The sequence below is a fragment of the Epinephelus fuscoguttatus genome, linkage group LG13 (assembly GCF_011397635.1).
Source record: "Epinephelus fuscoguttatus linkage group LG13, E.fuscoguttatus.final_Chr_v1".
Classification (NCBI taxonomy): Eukaryota; Metazoa; Chordata; class Actinopteri; order Perciformes; family Serranidae; genus Epinephelus; species Epinephelus fuscoguttatus.
This window is the reverse complement of record NC_064764.1, coordinates 16,832,454-16,854,881: the sequence shown is the minus strand read 5'-3', so window position 1 is coordinate 16,854,881 and position 22,428 is coordinate 16,832,454. Positions and strand designations below refer to the sequence as shown.

At 41.2% G+C, this 22,428-nt stretch overlaps 1 protein-coding gene across 2 annotated transcripts in view; it reads right to left on the bottom strand.

The window, feature by feature from the left end:
- The window catches only part of LOC125899452 (E3 ubiquitin-protein ligase SH3RF3-like), a 151,447-nt gene that overhangs the window by 49,343 nt on the left and 79,676 nt on the right, over nt 1-22,428 (bottom strand). For both annotated transcript variants that reach the window (XM_049593811.1, XM_049593810.1), the window contains exons 2-3: nt 6,799-7,074; nt 846-941 (exon numbers count right to left, since the gene is read on the bottom strand). In XM_049593811.1, coding sequence (XP_049449768.1) covers nt 846-941; nt 6,799-7,074 — 372 coding nt within the window. The remainder of the gene's footprint in view (nt 1-845; nt 942-6,798; nt 7,075-22,428) is intronic.

Below are 22,428 nucleotides of genomic sequence, written 5' to 3'. Positions count from 1 at the left end.
AATATCCAAACAGAGAGACTGTAATACACTGACTATAGATAAGTATATCATACAGCCTCACTTAACAAAACCTAAACTGTCTCTTTAAATGTGCGTTAACCCTTCCATACCAGAGTCAGTCCAACCTCTACTTGACTCAGGTCAGTAGGAGCAGCTTGGATAGGACTCAGAGCACTCATTGGTCTGGCTGGACTGACATACAGTACTTCAGCTGACACTGAAGGACTTGAACACACTGTTACTATTTAAAATGATTCGATCATTATAACCACTTCCTCTGTAGCATTCTGACCTCAGACCGAGGCTTAGTGTGTCCCTCTTCTCAGCTCAGGTGGAATGGAGGCTATTACCAGCAAAACATAAATACTACATCACTGGTTACCAACACCAGTCAATTTAGACAATCAAGACTTGTTAAGACAAAAGGCATGGATTCATGGCAGAAGCAGTACTTTTGGTAACATTATAACATGTAAAACTGGTTTAGTTTATTCATACTTGATTACTTTCGTAACTGTTTTGATTAACTCAATTTTTTCTAAAATACTGAATAAGCCAGCTTCCACTCCTGAATGAAAAGGAAGCCAAACAGCACTCATAGTTTCTGTCATACTTTCTAAAGTTATCATCAAAGTACTGAGGATGTTTTCACCTATAGAACCAAAACATTTATGTTATTTCAAAGTAGGCTTTCGCCTAGAGATGATGTTTTCCGTCATTTTCTCAAAAGTAGCAGCATGATAAATGAAAATACTGTACGGATGTTCTGCTGCAACATCACATCATTGCTTTTCCAGCTATTCCTGTGTTTTGTGTATGTTTCTGTGTGATGTCAGTGGGTTTACCTCCACATAGAGAATGGGAAAGATGCCAATCTTGTCTCCCAGCATGCCTTCTGCCCAGTTCTCGTCCACTCGCCTGATTACTGTCAGCACCTCATCCTGGGGAGAGACGGAATGAGTGAGACTACACACATACACGTTCTGTATGTACACCCCACCTGCATTCACATGATAGCAATTTAATTCTTTCTGTATCACTGTTTGATTTTAAAGACAAAAAAAACTAAGGAGAGGATGAAAAAACACAAGCTTTTGGTCAGAATTTAGTAAAAACAACATCTCAGACACTAAGTGAATGGATGTTTGGGGTCCAAGATACTTTTTTTCTGCCTTGCTGAGGCACCTAGATCAACAGATCTCTTCTTAAATGGTCAACTTGATCCTTAATTTTTTGGCTAGAAACATTCCTCATCACTTTTATGTGTCTCTGTTAGATTGCCAGACCAAGGAGTTTTGCAAACATTCATTCATTTTCTGTAACTGCTTATCCTGTTAGGGGTCGCGGGCGGGCTGGAGCCTATCCCAGATGACAATGGGCAAGAGAAGGGGTGCACCCTGGACAGGTCACCAGACTATCACAGGGCTGACACATAGAGACAGACAACCATTCATGCTCACATTCACACCTACGGGTCACCTGCATGTCTTTGGACTGTGGGAGGAAGCCGGACTACCCCAAGAAAACCCACGCTGACACGGTTAGAACATGCAAACTCCACACAGAAGGACTCCCTCAGCCCAGAGTTCGAACCCCCCAACCTGGATTCGAACTGGGAACCCTCTTGCTGTGAGGCCACAATGCTAACCACTGCCGCCTTGTTGTATATAACTAAAAATCATGTGTATCATGCTTTTCCAAGACATACATATGTTTTTAGATTGATAGGCAGCTCCTGTGTCACTTCATTCCTGTTGCCTTCATTCTTCTCATGTAATATCCATAGCAATATTATATCCAACATGCATGGAAACATATTATGTTCCTCGTTCACCACACACACCCACTGACTTCATCATTAAAGTGCTTCTCCCTCTGTTGCTCCTCTCCTCACATGAATACGAAGCTCTTGCTTAGATCATTAGGGACGGCAGTGATAATGCTGGTAAATGACTGCTGTATATTAGTCATACTGAGTAATTACCTCTCACGTGAGAAAACAATATCACACACACACTGGTTTCTGCATGCCAACATGAATACTGGTATCCACAGGGGCACGTGCCTCTGCGTGAGTGTATAGCTTTGTGTAATCTTCAATCATTAACCTGTTGATTAGTTCAGCTCTAAGACGCGAAGTAACGTGAACTCTGACTGTCTCGTCATTATCTGTTAATCCGGATGTAGAGCGCAGTGTGTGCGAGACAAGGTATCCAGTGTACCGCTATGTTTTGCAATGCTGTGATCAGTCCTAAAACACCTACAGTGAAGTGTACAGTACACTGTAATTTAATAATCTTTCTCTCTCCACAGACACACAATTAGAGTGCAGGGACAGAGTGGATGTGTCGAGCGTTCAGTCCTCGCACAAATGAGCCTGTGTAACAGCAGGAACAAAATGATAAGCTTTGAGGAACACAGCAGCACACAGAATACAAATTACTGTGTACACCAAACCCAACCTGGAGGACTGAGTGTCTTCTCTCGTCTTTATCTCTCCATCTCCATCCCGTCATTGTGTGACTAATTTCTTACTTTTAAAACTTAATATATTTGTAATAATCAATAATTAATTAATTCATCTGTGATTAACAAATATCCCTACCATTACAGCAAGAAACAAAAACAAATATTTTTATGTTCATTCATTCATTTTCTGCAACTGCTTATCCTGTACGGTTTGTGGGAGGGGGGGGGGGTTACACCCTGGACATATCGCCAGACTATCACAGGGCTGACACATAGAGACAGACAACCATTCACACTCACATTCACACCTATGGACAATTTAGAGTCACCGATTAACCTGCATGTCTTTGGACTGTGGGAGGAAGCTGGAGCACCTGGAGAAAACCTCTCAGAGGTGCTCCCCGACCCCGGGGTTTGAACCCCCACCCTGGGTTTGAACCAGGAACCTTCTTGCTGTGAGGCCACAATGCTAACCACTGCACCACCGCGCCACCTGTTTTTGTTATTTACCTAATTTAAGTGCATTCATAGTTTCATTTCAGCTCAGTGTGAAAGTCTATACTTCATTTTGCTGTCATTTACAGTAGTGCTAGTTTCTCTCCTCTCCATGTTTCACCAGGGGCCTGGCTTAACTCATCCACACACACAGAGCAGTGCACAGGAGAGGAGAGAAAGGTAACATGAACATTCCACAACTTGTTACGTTACGTGCAATAATTATCCTTTATTTATTCATCTATCCAAAATGTTTACAGGTGATCATAATGTTGAGAATTGGGCTGTCAAGATTTCTGATTACTAATTTTTCTGCATCAAGACATAACCTTTCAAGAGAGAAATGTGATGCAACTAAGAATCGATGTTTCAATCCACCCCCACTTTGGACCCACTCTGAGATGAACCATAGAATATCTTCCCAAATCCCACTTGCACAAAATTAAATTTCAAAAATAGAAAGAGAACCAGTCCAGAGGGGACCAGACGACAGTCAGACTTGATTATGTAATTAGTCCAAAAATGCTAAAATCCTAAATGCCATCACTTTAACAGATCCAAATTAAGAGAGACACCAGTGCTGGCAGGAGCACAAGGCTCTGATAAACAAGCAGACTTGGTCAGAAAGACCAGAAACACAAGCCATCTTTCTTGTGCTTCCCAGTTCGTATTTGCATCTCCTGTCAAAAACCACAGTTTTCTCCTGCAGTGATGCTGATCCACCACACTTTACTTACATCTCTTTCAGTAATAGACAAGTTGACACACAGACCTGAGACCCAAGACTCCTACAAGACCCTACCCTACACGATTACACTGAATATAAATAAATATAACAACTTAAGTTCTGGGTCAGAGTCTTGCTCACTAAGAACCACGAAAACCAACAGACATCAGGATGGAGGTTCCTCCCTGACTACAGCTAGCAAAAATATTTTCATTATTATTACTTTGATATATTGGTTAAGTCCCACCAGAGACATTATCACATCACTTTGGGTCACTTTTATGGAAACCAGCTGCAGTCGGGGAAATTTCTTTCTGATACAGCATGTCATAAAAAACAAGCTCAGCACACGGCGTGCACAACACATAGGCAGACACAATGTATTACACAAAAATCATCACAGTATTTCTAGACGGACAGCAAAGATCCTTCCAGTCTGAGGTACCATTGTACTCAAAGGTTTCTCACCCTGTTTTAAGGAGCTTTACTCCACATTAAAAATGATACTGGCATGGAACAGTATTTACCTGTGTAGTTTTTTGACTTCATGTTGGTGAATATGCAGTTTTAGGGACTTTTCCATCTGATGAAAAGCTTGGGGTTTTTTTTCAACTTCTTGGCAAAAATATGAAAGAATTCAGATACAAGCGCAAAATATTAGTAGCCAGCATTTTCATTACAAAATATTACTGTCAGTTTTAAAAATGTCTTCAGTTAAATCCTCATGGGGCAAGCAGGCTGGTAGTGATCAGAGAACCTTTACAGGCAGCAGCTGTTAGTGTACATTAAACTCACCCTTGAAATACCTCATGTCAGACCCACTGAAATAAAGATCTGATGACTGATATCAGCCAGCGAAATCCCTCTCATCTGTCTAACACACACAGTGTCAATAAAACAAGGCACAATAAAAGCAAAACATTACACTCGTATAAAAGGACTTTCGAGGAAATTCCTTAACATATGATCTGACACTGGAAAACAACTGAAACTTGGCAGTACTTGGAGTGTATTCCTCGCCAGTTTCTTCCATTACCAGTTAATTTCATATGAACAAAATGTTACTGTACCACAGAAACATAAAGGCCTGTTCAGATATTAGCAACTTAGAAGTATTTTAGCTGAGCACCAGGACTGTCTGGCAAAGCTCATATTCATGCAGCAATACTGCTACAAGTCAGTAACACATACATTAACCCATTTCGGGACTCAATTCTGATTGGCTGCAGGGTATCTGTTAAAAACTGATAATGGACACCTACTAAGTAGTTCTGGTAAAACTGCGCTGGCTACATAATAGTATCAACCTGTGTCTAATATAAGTAGGGAACATAGCCAAAGCCTTTGTTCACAAATGAAACTCAGTGTTAGTTCAATCAGGAAGACTTTTTTTATGCTATATCCATTCACAATTCTCCATCAATCCGACTCCCACCACTTCCACCAATCAGCTGTTCCCTCTCCGGTTAGCCAATCAAACTTTGCAATGATCTCCTTCGGCCATTCAGGTCGCTGCTGCCAAACTTTTCATCTGTTCTCCTCTCTGCTTCCTTCAGCTGTCCTCCACTCCATTCACCTGCAGTCACCTTATCCAGAGCCCAGGACAAGCTCATCAAAAGCCCACTCCTCATCACATCCAGATCCTCAGCCCCCTCTTAATCTCATCTCATCACCACCATTACCACCACCAGCATCTAGAATCCAAAGTTGGGGGTCCCTAATCTACCATGTCTTTACCACCCTCCTGGAATAGATGACATCACAACGGGGTCTAATCGGCAAAGACTTTTCACACTTCTCATACTTATGTGCACATGTAAATAAATATTCTTTTCTCACTGAAACAAGTCTCTCCTGATTGAGTGAATTTACAACACTGAGTGTGGTCCGTCAGTGCCTCATCCTCTGAACACCACATGATGGAGACTGTAGCGCACGTTACAGGTACTACACTGCCCCTCTGAAGTCACGCAATCGTTTCACATCCCATCCACTATTCAACTCGCTACTTCATACTGCAGCCAACAGTAATATTACATGTAGCATACTGTTTGTCCGTTACAATCTTGATATTAATTTAGGAACAATGACATGGCTGGATAGCTAGCTAGTCTTTGTGTTCAACATACTATATAAAATATATTTACTGTAACATTTTCAGTGTTACTGACTTTGAATCTTGCTAGCATAACATTAGCTTTCTGTCTCACAGCTAAGCCAAAGGGTTCTATGAGCTGAGAGGAAAAGAAGTATCTCCAGCTGGTCGTATCTGAGGTACGTCCTATCGAATGGAGTAGTGAATGAAATTTCCATTGCATAGGAACCTTATGGGGCAGTAATGATTGTTCCATGTATTAGGGACAGCCTCAGGTGTCACCGTTTTAAGACTTCGACTGCAAAATCATAAAAATATAAATGAATATTCTTACTTTTTATTTCTTTGATAAGTGACCATGGCATAAGCGGGTTAATGCCCGTTGAGGTATCCATTATCAGGTTTTAATGGCCTTCGCAGAGGCCAGTTTTTAATGGCTACACGTGGGAAGGTTCACACCTCCACCTTGGCCATTAAAAACTGATAATGGACACCTCATCAGAAATGATCACTTCACACGTCAAACAACCTCACAAACAACTATGTCATTGAGAGGTGGTACTATAGAAGTAGTTTATTTAAATCAGACTTGATCAGCTGTGAACTCTCATTGTTCTGGATGTAAATGCTGATCACATTATTTTATTTACAAAATAGAATAAATGGAGTGCAAGAAATATCTGGAGTAGAAGGTAAAAACTGCAGCTCTTTTGGGAAGGCACCACGCAGGGCATGAACTTTGTTACCTCGTTTGAAGTAGCTTTGGTTTTCACTCTGAAACCAATCTGATGAGTAGAGTCAGCAGTGATAAATTATTAGTGATCTACAAAGAACCACTGTGGTTTAACAGAACAGATAAGTGTTTTCTTCTACTCTGTTATTTATGCTGTCGTAAATCCAGCCATCCCTCTAATCTCTCTCCACTGATTCACCCATACAGCCCGTCCATTTTACACAAAACTATTTCCTCAGGTGAGTGTGTGTATACAACTTGTGTCTGTGTGTGTGTTACCTTGCTGAAGGCCAGACAGTCTTTATCCTGGTCTTTATCTTTGACCTCAAAGTCATACAGCGCTTTGCCCTGGGGTGGAGTTTGGCTCAGGGGACGCAGCAACTGGATGTAACTGGCAGGCAAGAAACCATGGCAGCCGTTGAGCTCGCCGTGGTACCAGTTGTCATCCACCTTGCGTCGCAGGATGATGATGTCACCCTTGGAAAACTGGAGATCGCCTGGTTCTTTTCCTTCGTAGGAGTAGAGGGCTTTACCGCAAGGCAGCGCTGGTATATTCTGAAAAACAGAAACATTACAAACATTTACTTACTTTACAAAGAAAGGACTTTACGTGTACCAAACAAAACAGGAAGTATGTTCTCCTTATGTTCCTTATGACGGTGAGCAGCCTTTTTTTTGACTCTGAAGAAGACGCAGTAGCGTCTAAACGTCAGTCTGTTTGCACCTTATTAAAAGCTCTGCAATTTTATCGAGTGCTCCAGCCTCCTTTCATTTGGGTTCAGTCATTTTTTGAAGTGGTCCGCTTGATGTAGTGTCTACTATTTTGTCCTGTGCTGTGAGCACCAATCCAGTTTTATTTTTGGCTGAAGCGCAAGAGTGCCTTTCCTCGGTGAGCAGCGATATGTTGCTCCAAATAGTGCAAACTTTAATTTTTTTTTTTTAACTGCCACTACATCTGCACAGTATTGTTCCCCTGCCCTCTCGCAGTGCTTCTCATGGCCTTAGCAAGACTCTACCATGACTGAACGGAAACAACCAACCAGATCCAAAGAGTCACTAATGCAGCTGTCAATCATGTCAATCACTGCTCGTGAACTGCGGTAAAACTGTCAAACTCGGCAGCGCTGATCAAACATTAATCAAGATTCTATTCTATTCTATTTCTCACGTCAAATGTTTTCAGAAACACATTTTAGTGTACTGTTTAGCTGTAAAGTAAACAGCTGAGCCAAACCAAGCACCACCCAGGAGATGAAGCAAACTCTCATTTTACAGCTAAACAGTACACTAAAATACGTTTCTGAAAACATTTAAAAGAAATACGCAATGCAGTAACAGATTATTTGATCAGTGCTGCTTAGTTTGACAATTTGGCCGCAATTTTGATTGACATGATTGACAGCTGCGTTAGATACTCCTCGGCTCCGATTGGTTGTTTTTGTTCAGTCACAGTGGATTCTAGGAAATCCTATTAGAAGCTGAAGGAGGAGGCAGATTATCAGTCTCACGTACTACTGTCAGGATATAATTACAGTTTCAGCAAATATGCAAAAAAAGGTATTTTTATAAAAGTTACCAACTACAGCTTTAATCTTGTTGTCTGGTCAGCGTACAAATGGTGAAGAGCTTCTGCCACTGCTGGTGACTTTAGCATTCTCTGGTTAGTGCAGTGGTTCCCAGTTTGGGGTTGTTTGAAAGTTGATATTTGAAACACATTTCAAAATTCTCATAATTCATAATTTTTTTCAACTTTCTTGTTTAATATACTGGATGTGTGTATGTGTATCTTTTCAGGCCTCGTAAAAGCCCTCGAATGAGGGACGCCCAGATGCTCACCTGATGGAGCAGGCACCCTATGTGCAGGGGCTTTGTTCTTGACACAGCAGCCGTGGGTTCAATGCCAACCCACAGCCCTTTGCTACATGTCATCCCCCCCTCTCTTCCCCCTTTACACTGATAAACTGCCCTATCAATTAAAGGCAAAAAAAGCTCTAAAAATATCTCTATAAAAAAATCCCTCAAATGAGAGATGTTAAAAAAAAAAAAAAAAAAAAAAAAAGATCATAACCTGTGTGAGTCTCTAATCCCGCATAACCTGCATGATTAGGGGTCACAAAACAAGCCAAAAAGGTTAGGAACCACCAGGTTAGAGTGCTCACATGCTGCTGTTTTAGATACTTTAATATATTGCTCCTAAGCTTCGACTTGTTGTTTCCTACAGGCAGAGCAGATGAGCAGATTACCTGCCAGGTATCCCAGCCTACACCAGAAAACAGGGTCACAGCGAGAATAGGATTTTCTTCTATAGCGCACCCCCACATAGTGATTAACATAAAAGGTTAGGTGACAGGTGTATTTCCACATAAAAATCTTGCACAGAGCAGCATTAAGTGCATTTTGAAGCCTCTGCAGAGGATTAAAAGCATTGCTGTCAAGTAGTAGTGCCACTGTGTTGAAACGATGCCAGATAACTACACCTCACAAACCTAGGGGTTGACAATTTCCAGAATTTACAGTGAACTGCAGTTTCATTATATTCTTCCTATTAAGGAGCTGGAAAGTGTGCCTTTTATGCCATGCCTGGAACAAATCAGTTTCAAGTCTGTTACGCAACAATGTAAAATATGTTGTACGGATCTATTCGCATTGTTCTCTTTTCATTTTTACATTTGTAGTTCCTCATATTTGAGGGAAGGTACAAATGAGGCAGCAACTCCTGCAGTGATCAGTAAATTAATTTGGATTAGAAGAAGACAAAAAAAATCCTGGGGGCAAACTGGTTTTGAGGCAACTCAAAACAACGGAAAATCCAATATGTTGCAAACTGTTGGCCCTGGAGACAAATTTGTAAAGCACGGATAGTTGGGTATGTGCTCCAAGTTTCATTTTATTCCCCCCCAGCAGTATGTGAGATATGACTGGTTATTAAAATGTTTGCCAGGTAATTGCTGCTCCCACCTTGGGCCAAACACAGTAATTTTGAAAATGCCAGAGCAGCGTGATGCATCACTCCCTGGAGTTTCATCAAAATCAGGTCTGTGGTGTCTCGCTTATCACATGTGAAGGACAGACACACACTGACCCATTTACCCTGCACAAAAGTGATGTTTTAAATGATGTCATACTTGTGCAGAAAATGATGCTGCATTGAACTTTATTCATGTTAAAGCTCTTTTAAAAACAGCAGGTGCAGGACTGATTAATTTTTTCTAGACCATTCCCTAAAATCCTTCGATGAACAACTGTCCAATCATAGCTTAGCGACCGCAACTAGGCACAGCATTAAGTAACTAACATTGATATTGTAACCTGGAGCTCATTTTGTTATACAGGGAGCATACTGTGGAATAGCGTCCCACTAAACAGCAAGCAGTCACAATCTAGAGGGGTTTTAAAAGGTCAGGTCCGGCCTCATCTCTGGGGTAAGATGACCAATTAAAATGTGACAGGCAGGTCATAGGTGGTTTATTGCATTTTTATTATGTTTCTTTTTTTCTTCTAGTGAATGCTTTGGTGCTTTTATTGTAAATGCTTTTGGGCTTTGTGAAGAAAAGGACAATATTAAGACAGGGTTTGGAGTTCATCTCTGTTGTTTTTTTTTGTATGTAGGATGTCCTTGTTTTTTGTTGCTTATTGTTCTAGGGATTCTGTTTTGTGTGTCTGTTTCTATGACATCAGGAACCATTTTGGAAGTAAGTGTTTACACTTCACATGTTGTCTCTCGGATTGACTGTCTTCTATATTCATAAAATCAATCAATAAATCAATCAATGAAATCAATTATCTAGGCATACGTGACTTTGTGGGGTAACAGGTTTAGCATTTCCCACACATTCAATTTTGTGTAACAGCTTTTCTATTTTTGTAGCTGGACCGTTCATTAGGAGTGCAGATGGAATACATACTCTCCGCTTATTCATTTCTTGTCACACTCTTTGAGCACAGTGCGCACTCTGGGCCCAAGTGGAGCAGCAGACTCAGTGGGCTCAGTGAAAGTGAAACTAAACCGTTCATTGCGCTGGGTCTGAAGGTTTGCCTCTGCAGCAGCTGCTCCTCTCATCTATTGATCTGATCTGATCTGACCGGATCGACTGATTAGTTATCTATGGCGCAACTCAAAGAACTCATGAAGAGTTCCACCTGTGCTGCATTCACAGACCCACAAAATGGTCGACCCATGGCGTCAGCTACTGCAAACATAGATTCTAATTCTGCGAGAAACACTGAAGGTACATAAAAAGCCCTATTTATTTAACCTATGTTTATCTCCCTACTTTTTTTTTCTTCTCTATTTTTTTTTTCTTTTCCATGTCAGCTCAAGCATTTGGATGTTAACCTGCACGTAACGACGGGTGCTGCTGCCACACTCACACCAATTTGACATCGTTCAGCTGGAGACGCTGTGATCCCACCCAGTCTGAGAAGATAACGCAGCTCATCGCGACAATGACCTCGCAAGATATGTTTCCACTTAACACTGTTGAAGGTAAAAGCCTCAGGAAGTTAAAACAATATGTTGAGCCTGAATGTTCATGTTCACATTCATACTGCACGGCGCAAAGTATCTCATACTCTCATACTCATACCGGCATTTCAAATCCAACATGGTTGCTGAAGATTGTTTTTAGACTTCAATATTTTTTGGGACAATGTTTCAAATACGTGACAATAAATTGTGCTAAATTTTGGCTGTTTTCTGGGTGTTTTCCTCTTTTTTGACTAGTCGACTAGTCTTAAAATTAAGGAACATCCCTAGTAATAATAACAATAATAAAATTATTATTGATGTCTCTTTATCAATCTTTATTAAATATTTACTTTGTACTCTGTATATCTTCTATCTCTTAAATTTCTCTACTCTATTCCTCCCCCCACTTTTGTTTCCTTCTTTGAACAGCTTTATGATGATGATGATTATTTGAACATGTATATTTGCACATATACTGAACCACACACATGCACACAACAAATACACATTCCCCTCCAAACTGCACCCACAAACCATCACTATTATCGTGTGTATCTACTACTCATGTACATATTATTTTAATTGCTGATTTGTTATTAAAAGAGAGAAAAAGCCCTATCTGCAATGAGCACAATGTGCGACGTGTCCCCACTATGTGAAAGCAGATTAGAGCTGCACGATATGAAGAAAATGCATGATAAAATTGCTCAATATTGCCATTCTCATAGTAGTGGTGGGAAAAAAAACAGATACAAAGGTGTACTCAGCCTTTCTGCTGCTTTCAGTATAATGCTAAAATTCAACAAATTGCTAGTCGACCTAAAAAAATGAAAGGAAATCCAAAATTTCTATTGAACACACTGAAAAGGCACAAATATGAATAAGAATGATAGTTATATTTTAAAGTGCAGTTTTCTACTGACACTCCCTTTCAACGTAGTCATAACTATTGTGATGAGTTTACTGCACAAGTTGCATTGCAATGTCGGCTAAAAAAACAACAACAAACAAACACAATACATTGCGCAGCCCTTATCTTGGATGCTATCAGAGTTTAGGCTAAAGTTAGCAGCTCTATCCTGATTTTCATTGGATTTGGGGAAGTTTACACACCAGCAAAGCTTGACAAGTGTAGCAACGATAACCGAGGGGAGTGGGGCATCAATTAAGAGTTAAATTGGATCAAGTTCATCCTATTACATGTGGTGAGATAAGATGTTTTCCAATAAAAGCTCCAAATCTGCAAGCTAATACAGTTTTTAACTTGCAGGTGACACAAAAGCTACATTTCTATACAACCACTGACACACAGATATTCATCATCACACCTGTATTCACATTCTCAACCACACACACCCAAAAAACACTGCCACGTTTGGCACACACTTAATATACTGAACATGTTCTTGAAGGAGACAGGTATTAAAAGGGAGTTTATCTTAAAGAAGATCCAGGTAAATAAACAGCCGCGTGTAACAGAAGAATGCATGAAAGAGAAACAACTTCTTTTCTTCCCAGAGAAGGTGTTTACAATAACACTATGCACACACACTTACAGACACACACACACAAAATCTTTTTTATACACTTACTTACATTCTCCCCAGACGCTAAGCTGAAGAGAACAGCCTAAGGCTCCGGTGCCTGACTGTACTGAGATCAGTGGTGACGCAATGTGAGGAAACGCACACACACACACACACACACACACACACACACACACACACACACACACGAACAACAACACAGAGCTAATGCTGCTGTGACTACTACTAATCCTACTATCAACTACTACCACTATTCAGCAGTTACTGTGACTGCCATCTGAAACTACACTAAAGATTAACACTAGTCAGTGGACATCCAAATATTTCACCCATAGGTGACTGGCCCCACTTACACTTGTCATTAAGTGTTTAATATCTGGATAAAAATCAGATGTCATTTATTACACTGAGCCACATATGTGTCTACGTTGCACAGATCACAAATGTTATTATAATCCATCATTGTTTCCCAGGCTGTGTGCAAACCAGCCTTCCACCAGGTCACTGAGCAGCGGTGATGTACCTGGAGCTGTGCGGCAGCTGCCAAAAGTGACTGACTTGTTCACGTCAGTGGTAAAGTAACAACAATTGACAGTTAGCAATAAAAGCTAACAAGTTCACCATTATCCTAACATGAACCCCTTAAAGACTCCTATGTATTGACTATGGGCAAGACAAAAGTTTTATTGTCCTTACCGGCTCTCACTTACAGCTCTCCTTCACCCATACAGATCAATGCTCTCTTACTGCCTGACACAGTCACACCTGGGAAATGTTAAGCTTATCTATGTGTCTTAAGAGAGAGAGAGAGAGAGACTGTTATTAAAAGTCATTTCAACATGTGGCTAGAATGAGTCTAAAATCACCTCCAAACAGAGCAACTGGACTTCAATATGTCTTGAATGCATTTACACTTAGAATTCTTGAGATCAGAGCAGCTTTGACAAAGTGTAAATAGGGTCACTGTTGAACATCCTCATTTTAAAACCATTAATCCACACAGGCCATTCTTATGCACTGTTTCTACACTCCCAAATTCGTACGTATCCCAAGTAATCATGAGTCAGTAATTCATGCACAACCTAAGGTATGCTGTGATCAAGTGACCAATGTGCTGACGGGACTAAAGAAGGAAGAGGTCTCGAGCGGTCCAGTAAGGAGGCAGTTGGGGTGGTGGATGGGTCACAAAGCACAGGGCTTTCCCCAGGAGACCAGTTCAGAACCTTGTTAACTTTGAGTGAACTTTTAATCATTTAAAGATAAGTCGTTGATGGGGTGCTAATTCGTAGGATATCCTATGAACTGTTGTATGGGGATACATTGATCTACTGCAGTAATAGCCTCCACTCTTTTGTCGTTTCAGGGTTTCCACAATATTTTGAGACTTGGCTGCATGGATTTGCTCCCATTAATGCACAAGAGAGAAGTCAGGTACTGATGTTGGGCGATAAGTCCACAGTCACTGATCCAGTTTATCCCAAAGGTGTTGGTAGAGTTCAGGGCTATGTGAAGTCAAGGTTCTCTATGCCAAACTCAGAAAACCATGTCTTTGTGGACCTGACTTTGTGCATGGCGTCACTGTCATGGTGAAACAAACTTAAGCCACAATTTTAGAAGCACACTATTGTTTAACATTAAGACTGACCTTAATTAAAACCAAGCAAAAACTCTAACACTGGATCCGAACTGCGTACTATATACCCAATATGTATACTACTGTTCAATATACCTGTGTGTACATAAACAGCAGTATGCCTTTTCAGATGAACTGAGGTGTAATTACCACACCATGACTTCCTGAGAGCCTCTTTGCCGACAAGGATTCAAGACGTGCAAACATGGAAACACTTGCATATCTCGTCGCTATTTCAAAACAATATTTAAAGGGAAATTTTGGTTTATTTCAACCCGTCTCCTATCGTCCTAAATTTGTTTCAAGTGACTAGTGACATAGAAATAATAGTTAGCATGTTAGCCGTTAGCCTAGATACGGCCGTAGCGTCAGACCTGTTAAAACGTAAGTGAACGGGCATCCCTTCAAGTGCAAAGTTAGTCCACTAAACAAGCTTTTTTTCCACAAAGACCGCCTCATATCATTAGGATAAATGTCAGAGAACATATAGAAAATGACATGTAAACGTGTTGTCTTACCTTACCAGTGTGCTGCCATGTTTGTTTATCCCTCTATGCTTTCCAAAGCGCGGCTGAAATATCGTGAGAACAAGCAGCGATCTCATAGCGTGCCTGAACAAGCAGCAACAGCTGGAACGCAGAACCGGACAGTAGCCTGAAAAGTTCATTCATTTATTTTAAGAAAGATTTATAGAATAATGGCTGACTTTTTGCCAGACTAAGACTTTGTGGAGGAGGAATTTGATTTTGCAGAGTTTGATGGCCACCCTTATTTATTTGAGCCAGAATACACTGACGAAGAGCTTCTTGAAATTGAAGAACGGAGGAGAGAGAGAGAGAGGCGCAACAGGTAACGTTAGAGGACGAGAGGGGAGGAATGGCTGCCACAAGGCTTTAGCTCTGGAGATTGGTGGTGTACCTGTGAATGCTGTGCCTCAGTGCCCACAGAAGAGGAATGCCTCTGTTGCAAGGAATGGGACCGGTTGCAGCCTTATTTTCAAGGTCTGGATGTGACCGAAGACGAGACACCTCCACCTGGAGTAGTATCCAGCTGGGCTTTATCTAGAGCTGGCGAGATATATTTCGGCTGTGCTTTGGAAAGCAGAGCTAGAGAGATAAACAAACATGGCAGCACACCGGTAAGGTAAGACAACATGTTTACATGTCGTTTTCTATATGTTCTCTGACATTTATCCTAACGATATGAGGCGGTCTTTGTGGAAAAAAAGCTTGTTTAGTGGACTAACTTTGCACTTGAAGGTATGCCTGTTCACTTACGTTTTAACAGGTCTGACGCTACGGCTGTATCTAGGCTAACGGCTAACATGCTAACTATTATTTCTATGTCACTAGTCACTTGAAACAAATTTAGGACAATAGGAGATGGGTTGAAGTAAACCGAAATTTCCCTTTAAACTATATTTCGTAAAGCAAAGTGAAATCTTTCATTTCTTAGACACTTACACTCAAAATGAAGCCTCACGGTCGCTGCCTGTTAAGAATGTTGTCCTCGACTGTACTGCATTGTGGAATATTTATGCTGACATAGTATCCAGTGTTTGCATATTGTCATATTTCACCAGAAATAGAATTCACATCCTACTGGTTTCACAACAAGGTTTTAGACATACTAAAAAAATCCCATACTTTTTTAATGTACCAACAAGCAAGTTAGTATGGAAGTTTAGACACTTTCAAAAAAATACACCGAAATATATGAAGAGGTGTGTCCAGATACATTTGGCTATATAGTATATATTGTATAATAACTATAAACTTATATTTGGACCCAACTATACAGAGTATAAAGCATTGTGATGTTAACACATTTATACCAAAGTTTTTGTGGCAATTAGTTGGGGCTGGGTGAGCAGTACAAAGTCTATACTTGTATTTGGAAATGAATGTGAACACCCCATGGGAGCAGTGTGTGTGTGTGCTTGCATATGTGAAAGGAAGACAGTAAAAAGAGGAAGGGAGAAGGCAAAAAATAGGTAAAGTAATGGAGAAGAAGAAAATATACAGCAGAGGAGAAAAAGTGAGAAAGGAAGGAAGCAACCTTGTGACTGTATGGTTTGTGGTTCGATCCTTGGCAACCCATGTGTCATAAAAATTATGTTTATATACTCTGAATATGTTATCCCAGTTTCACTGCGGTAAGAAATGCAATTTCTGCCTGGATTATGTTCACAGGCACCATTTTTGGTGAATGAAGAAAGTGCTACATTTTTGCAACACACAGGTCGATGGGAGGGCGTTGGGGTGGATAGCTGCCTGTGTTTCTTCTCACTTTTACTCCCTCTTTATTTCTTTTCCCCTAGGCCAACAGACTAGGGTGACCTCCTAGAGGTTGCTGGAGGGCCTCATCAGGTAACTGCTGGGTTTGCTGCTTGATGTCGAGGGGAGTCACTGAGCTCCCTCTGCTGAGGGGCATCAACTAAAACTAGGGGCAGGCTGCTGTCTCTCTTCACTGAGCCTGGAGCAGGGGGGTCAAGCTGCATGAAGGAGGCCTATATTTTTTAAAAGGAAACGATCCCACCTGAATCTCAACGATGGGCCAATTCTGTTGTTTGATGTTGTATTATTCCAGTTATTCCTGGGGATACAAACTCCATCACAAGAGATCTGTCATTGAGAGCATCTGAAATACACCACAATGTCACTGCAAGTAAGTTCTCCTCTAACTCTCATTTCTTTTTGTTTAAACTGAAAAAAAAAAAAAAACCTCCACCTCTACTGGTATCAGCCCCCACTCACACATACACGTGTGCTTCATGACAATTATTAGATGGCATCAGCTTTCAATTTGCAAACGGAAACATTCGTCTTCTAGGTTAAAAAGTGCATAATTCCCACATCAGACGTACTGTCATCTTCGTAGCATGTCAACTCTTTCAATGAAATAAAACAAGACACTACAAGACCTTGAATTTCTGGGAATAAAGACATTTTTAAGACTTCAAAGATGTGTTAGATTTGAAGAGTGTATTTTATACTTTCCTTTCTCTTCACCCCCAGTCTTCTCTTCTCTCCCTCTTTTGTTCAGGGTGTGCTGAGCTACTTGAGTGGCAGTGCTGGTGCTTTGCTTAGTGTCTTTACAGCATTGTAAAGGCCCTGTAACATGTGCTCTTTACTCCATAAATGTTCTGGCAAGTTTACAGTACATGCTGGCATCATGTTCTAAAAGGACCCAGAGTCACTGTTAAATGGTTGATGTTAAAAATGGATGGTCCAGAGGGACTGTCAGAGGCAATGCAAGAGTGTTGATTTTGACCACAGCCACAAAGCCTCTCCTCTCATCATTGCATCTTAACAATATATGCTAAGTCCAAAGCTTCTCATCCAGGGGTATGTGGACACTGGCAGAAAGTTGACAGAGGGCCCTTCAGTGTGGGCACACACCCCAACGAACTCCCGCCCTCCCTTTGCCTCTCTGGCAGAGAAGTAGAGTACAGCCTGGGTCATTGGGGCTTGCCGGAGGCTGCTCAGGGGCTGTGGGATAAAGCCAGGTGGCTGAAAGTAAAGCCAGGGCCCACAGAGCATGCTGGAGGCTTTGTCGGGGCTGGAGAGAAAGTTATAGCAAGTGAGAGGAGAGCCAGGGCCTGCAGAGTATGTTGGAGATGCCACATCCAGAGGTGCGCTGACACTAGAGGAAAGCCGACAGAGTACATTCAGCTGTGGACAAAGACCCAGCAGACCTCCCGCCCTCTCTCTGGTTCTCTAACATGCTCTGTGGGCCCTGACTCTCCTCTCACCCGCTATGACCGCCTCTCCAGCCCTGGTAAAACCTCCAGCATGCTCCGTAGGCCCTTGCTTGACTTTTAGCTGCCTGGCTTTATCCTACAGCCCCTAAGCAGCCTCCAGCAAGCCTTACTGAAAAAGGCTGAGCTCTGCTCCTCTGCCAAAGAACCAGAGGGAGGGCAGGAGTTCAGCTAGATCCACACCCACAGCTGAGGGCCCTCTGTCTTTCCTCCAGTATCCATTTACCCCTGGATGTGAAGCTGTAAAAATGTTGTTTGCGGGGGTTTCATGCACCTGTTGTGCCCCTGTTCAATCACAGCACAGTAGGGCAGGACTTGTCCCTCCAGACCATCCATTGTAGCACCAACCCTGTAACATTAACCCTAATAATTTGACAGGTAACATCTCTTTAACTCTTCCTTTATTGCTAAAATGAGGAAAAACACCAACATCAGGGCTCAACAGTAAGGACTGCCTGACTGCCCATGGCGACTGAAATACCACATGGGGCTAGTAAATCTAGCAACTCACTTGCCGATCAGGGAATTGGTAAAGAAGAATTAAACACATTGTTAAACCTGGAGGTGATGATGGAAGCAGCTAAGGCATGAGCCATTTTGCTTCCTTCTCATCTCTAATGAGAGTTGCACATGTGCAGTACCAATCGCGCTTGCAAGAAGATGGTGGTGGGTGAACACAAAGTTTTTGAGCTGAAGTGCAAGCAAACATTTCAATTATCCTGGACACAGGAGTTTAGCTAGGTGGCACAAGAGGATGGGGGCAGAACTCCAACAGCGCATTGCACAGTTTGCCACTAGTTTGAGAGCAAGGCAGATAAAATGGGGGCAGTTCTTAAAGTCATGTCAAGTCCCCGGAAAATGTCAGTGGAGTGCCATAACATGAGAGAGAGCATTTTGCTGGCATGGTAGCTAAGAGGGCTGCCGACAACCCCTCTGGGGCCTTGTCCATGGTTGTACAAAACATGGCAATTAACTTTAGTCTTTGTTGTTGTTTGATTAATTTGTGTAGGGGCAAGCAAAAATTGACTTTGGGCAAGTAGATCTCTAACCCACTTGCCCATATGTGAACATCTGTACGTACATACATAGAATATACACACACATAATTATATAGTTATACAATGTATAAATATAGACACAATCTTATGCCACCTTCTTAAGACAGCAGTGTAAAACATTTAACATTTAATTATCATTTAAATGCACAGGAAAGCAAATGCTTTGAAAATTGGAATTAAAAAATTGCACCCTACATTTACAACACAATTAAAGTTTCCAGCTTTAATCGAATTTAATGCAGCATGACAATCCAGGAAAACTTCTTTACCTCCAGAATCAACAGCATGTGGGTATGTTAGGAGTTAAAATGAAGACCAAAACTTATCTGTGTCTTGTTAATTCTAACTGTGGTGCTGTCTATCAGGCTGTGTCAAACACGCAACATAATTGTCTTGTGAATGAATGATGAAATTGAGGAGACAATTCGTCGCTGCATTGTGTAGACACAGATTTGATATCTAGTTGGGGTGCTGAGGCAATAATCGGCCGTTTGCCTGCAAGTTTATAATCCATCACTGTAGCAGGCTGTGAGATAACATCCTTCTTCGTCAGTGCCATTACTTTCAAACTTACCAATGTCTTCCTGCTGTGTTGCCACTAGAGCGAGAAGAGAAATGAATCTATCTAGAAGAGTCATTTCATGTGTGAAGAAAGTGGAATTGTGCGAACGGGAAAAATCAAACCAGGATTGTCGTATCCTTCATGTGTGAAAAGGGTCTTTTAGTGTTGTACCTGTCAGTGGCACAGTATTAGCATCACACACACACACACACACACACACACACACACACACACACACACACACACTTCAGAGTGCTCTCTCACCCCTGTGGTGCAGTAATTAGTGTTTGTGGATTTCTTTAATGGACAGAAGGAGTGTGTGTGTGTGTGTGTGTGTGTGTGTGTGTGTGTGTGTGTCCTGCCCTTAGGGACATACACACAAACACACGAGTCCCTCCATCAACCACAACTGAGACTCCCATCTGTTCAAGTCTCTCAGTGTATGTGTGTGTGTCTGCTGTAGACATAAGGTACAGGGAGGTGACTTGTCCAACATGGGACTGACTGCTCCATTCAACAAGGCCCCTGTGACACACACACACAAGGGCTGACCATGTGTGGTTGATGGATCGACCAGTTGGTTGCTGTGGACAATTTAGCACGACTGGGTATTTGAAATAACGGAGTTTCAGTACTGATAGCAAAAAGGTGAATATAAAGAGGGTTTTCTACTGAATCTTTTTTTATCATTCAAGAAAAAAATGACTGGAAAATGCTTTTAAATGTTACATGTTAATTACAAGAAGCCACATAATTACTTACACTAAATAAAAGGCAGTAAAAAAACTGTAAAAGTCTGACCAAGCATTCAATGCCAACAGTCAGTACATCACAGTTTTTGATACTCCTGCTACCAAAGCATTCAGTTCATTACTTAAAATACATGTGTTCAGGTTTAATACGCAACCCTATCTAACAAGCTTTGTATGTTTGTGTCTGTTACTGCCTTCCTGAAACTAAATTAATTAATTCATATAAGTGTTCTATAGGAAATTCAGAGTGTACAAGTTGTCTGTACAAGGTTCTAAACCATAGACTGTACAAATAATAAAGTAGCTACTAGGGGTGTAATGAAATGAAATGATATATCGATTGAATGATCAACAACATGTAAATTTTTAAGTTATGACTGGTGGAAAGTCTGCTAGCCACTAGGCTAATTTATGCAATGTAAACATGCTTGAGCTAATAATGGGGTACTAACAGAAAACAACTGACATGTCTATGACAGGTATTACTGAGCTGAATTTCATACCTTAATTAAATGATCGTGTTATCAGATGCAGATGATGTTGTCTCATATAATTCGCAGGCCGCTAAACTGCATCGTCACGAAATCGTATCGTGGCAGACTTTGTAATATCAGCAAATACTGTATTGTTGTCTAAAGAATCGATGTGATATTGTATCGTGATGAAACCAGTGATTTACACCCCTAGTAGATACTGTGTTGTCACGGTTTGTGGCCACAAGTTTGGCCTTTCTTGGTTTGAAGAAGTGACCATATTTGGAGATTGGAGTTGTGGTGTAGCGACGGGTGGATCTGGCTCAAAGACTGTGGCCACACTCTGTAGACAGTCACTCAAGCAGCCCTCCCCTAAAATATTCATAACCTTGGGCCTTAATAAAATATAAATGGGATTATTAATGGGATGAGATTAAAAACACCCACTGTACAATTGTCATGAATGTTGAAATTAGCCATAGAGACCCAAACTGATTTTTGTACCGGGCTGTAAACACGTTTATTTCCATTGTAAATTTGGCCATTTTAACATGAGGGTCTATGATTTACTTTTGGAGCCAGCCTCAAGTGGCCATTTGATGAATTGCAGTTTTCGGCACTTCCGCAACTACTTAATTTTTCAACCTTGGAGGCTGCTGCTTGTTCTCTCATGAAGGTGGCTGAGCTTGTGGCTAGCAGCTAACGGTGCCAACACCATAAACAGCATTAAACAAGACCTAGCAGTGTTAACCCCTCGGGGAATTGGAAGTGGGGTGCTATGCTTCCGCGACAACACTGTCCTGATATCAGTAGTAACTGCTGTATGAGAGCAGAGCAGAACAGCAGTGTTTAGCTAGTCAATGGGATAGACACATATACTAACATGCAAGCTGGATTGGCTTACCATGACAAGCTATAGAGTAGCTCTGATTACAACACACACAAAGGGAGCGTGACTTCATTCTCTGCTCGAGACACCATTACTCCACTCTACTGCTATCTTCACATAGCAAATACTCGTTTGCTGCCATATTAATGCTCTGCCTTTAACCTTTAATATATCTTTAATTTCACACCAAGCTTGCACACTGTCATGATGGCGCACCCATCAATTATCAAGGACTTCTGTCGAGAATCAAATCAGCACAAAAGGACAAATGAAAAATATTAACTGTATGCTCTCACCTTTCAATATATCTTGAGCTATAATTAACACCGTGTCATCTGCATTGCCGAGCGTTCTCCCAAACACCTCATTCTCATGTCAAACACCAACACCTTTAGATGGTTTATCAACAGTTAATGTGTGTCTGTGAGAGTGTCAAAAGAGACAGTGAGTTTTCTTATTCTTGAGGAAAAGTGTTAAAGACGGGGCACCACAATGACTTCTGAGCTAAGAGAAGAGGAAAAAATAGAGACAATATTTGAATTAACTTCTATGTTCTACAAAGGTCTGTACTGAATTGAACAAGATTAAGATTAACAATGCAAACATTTAAGCAGTGCAAACAAATGTAGTCAAAATACACTGAGTGCTTAGTAATAACATGCTGACATAGTGCATAGTGCTTACATAAGTGATACGTGATAAAGTGCATTAGAGATACTGGTGTCATGTATGTCCTTATCAAATGTCCAGTATGTGCCTGGGGAGAC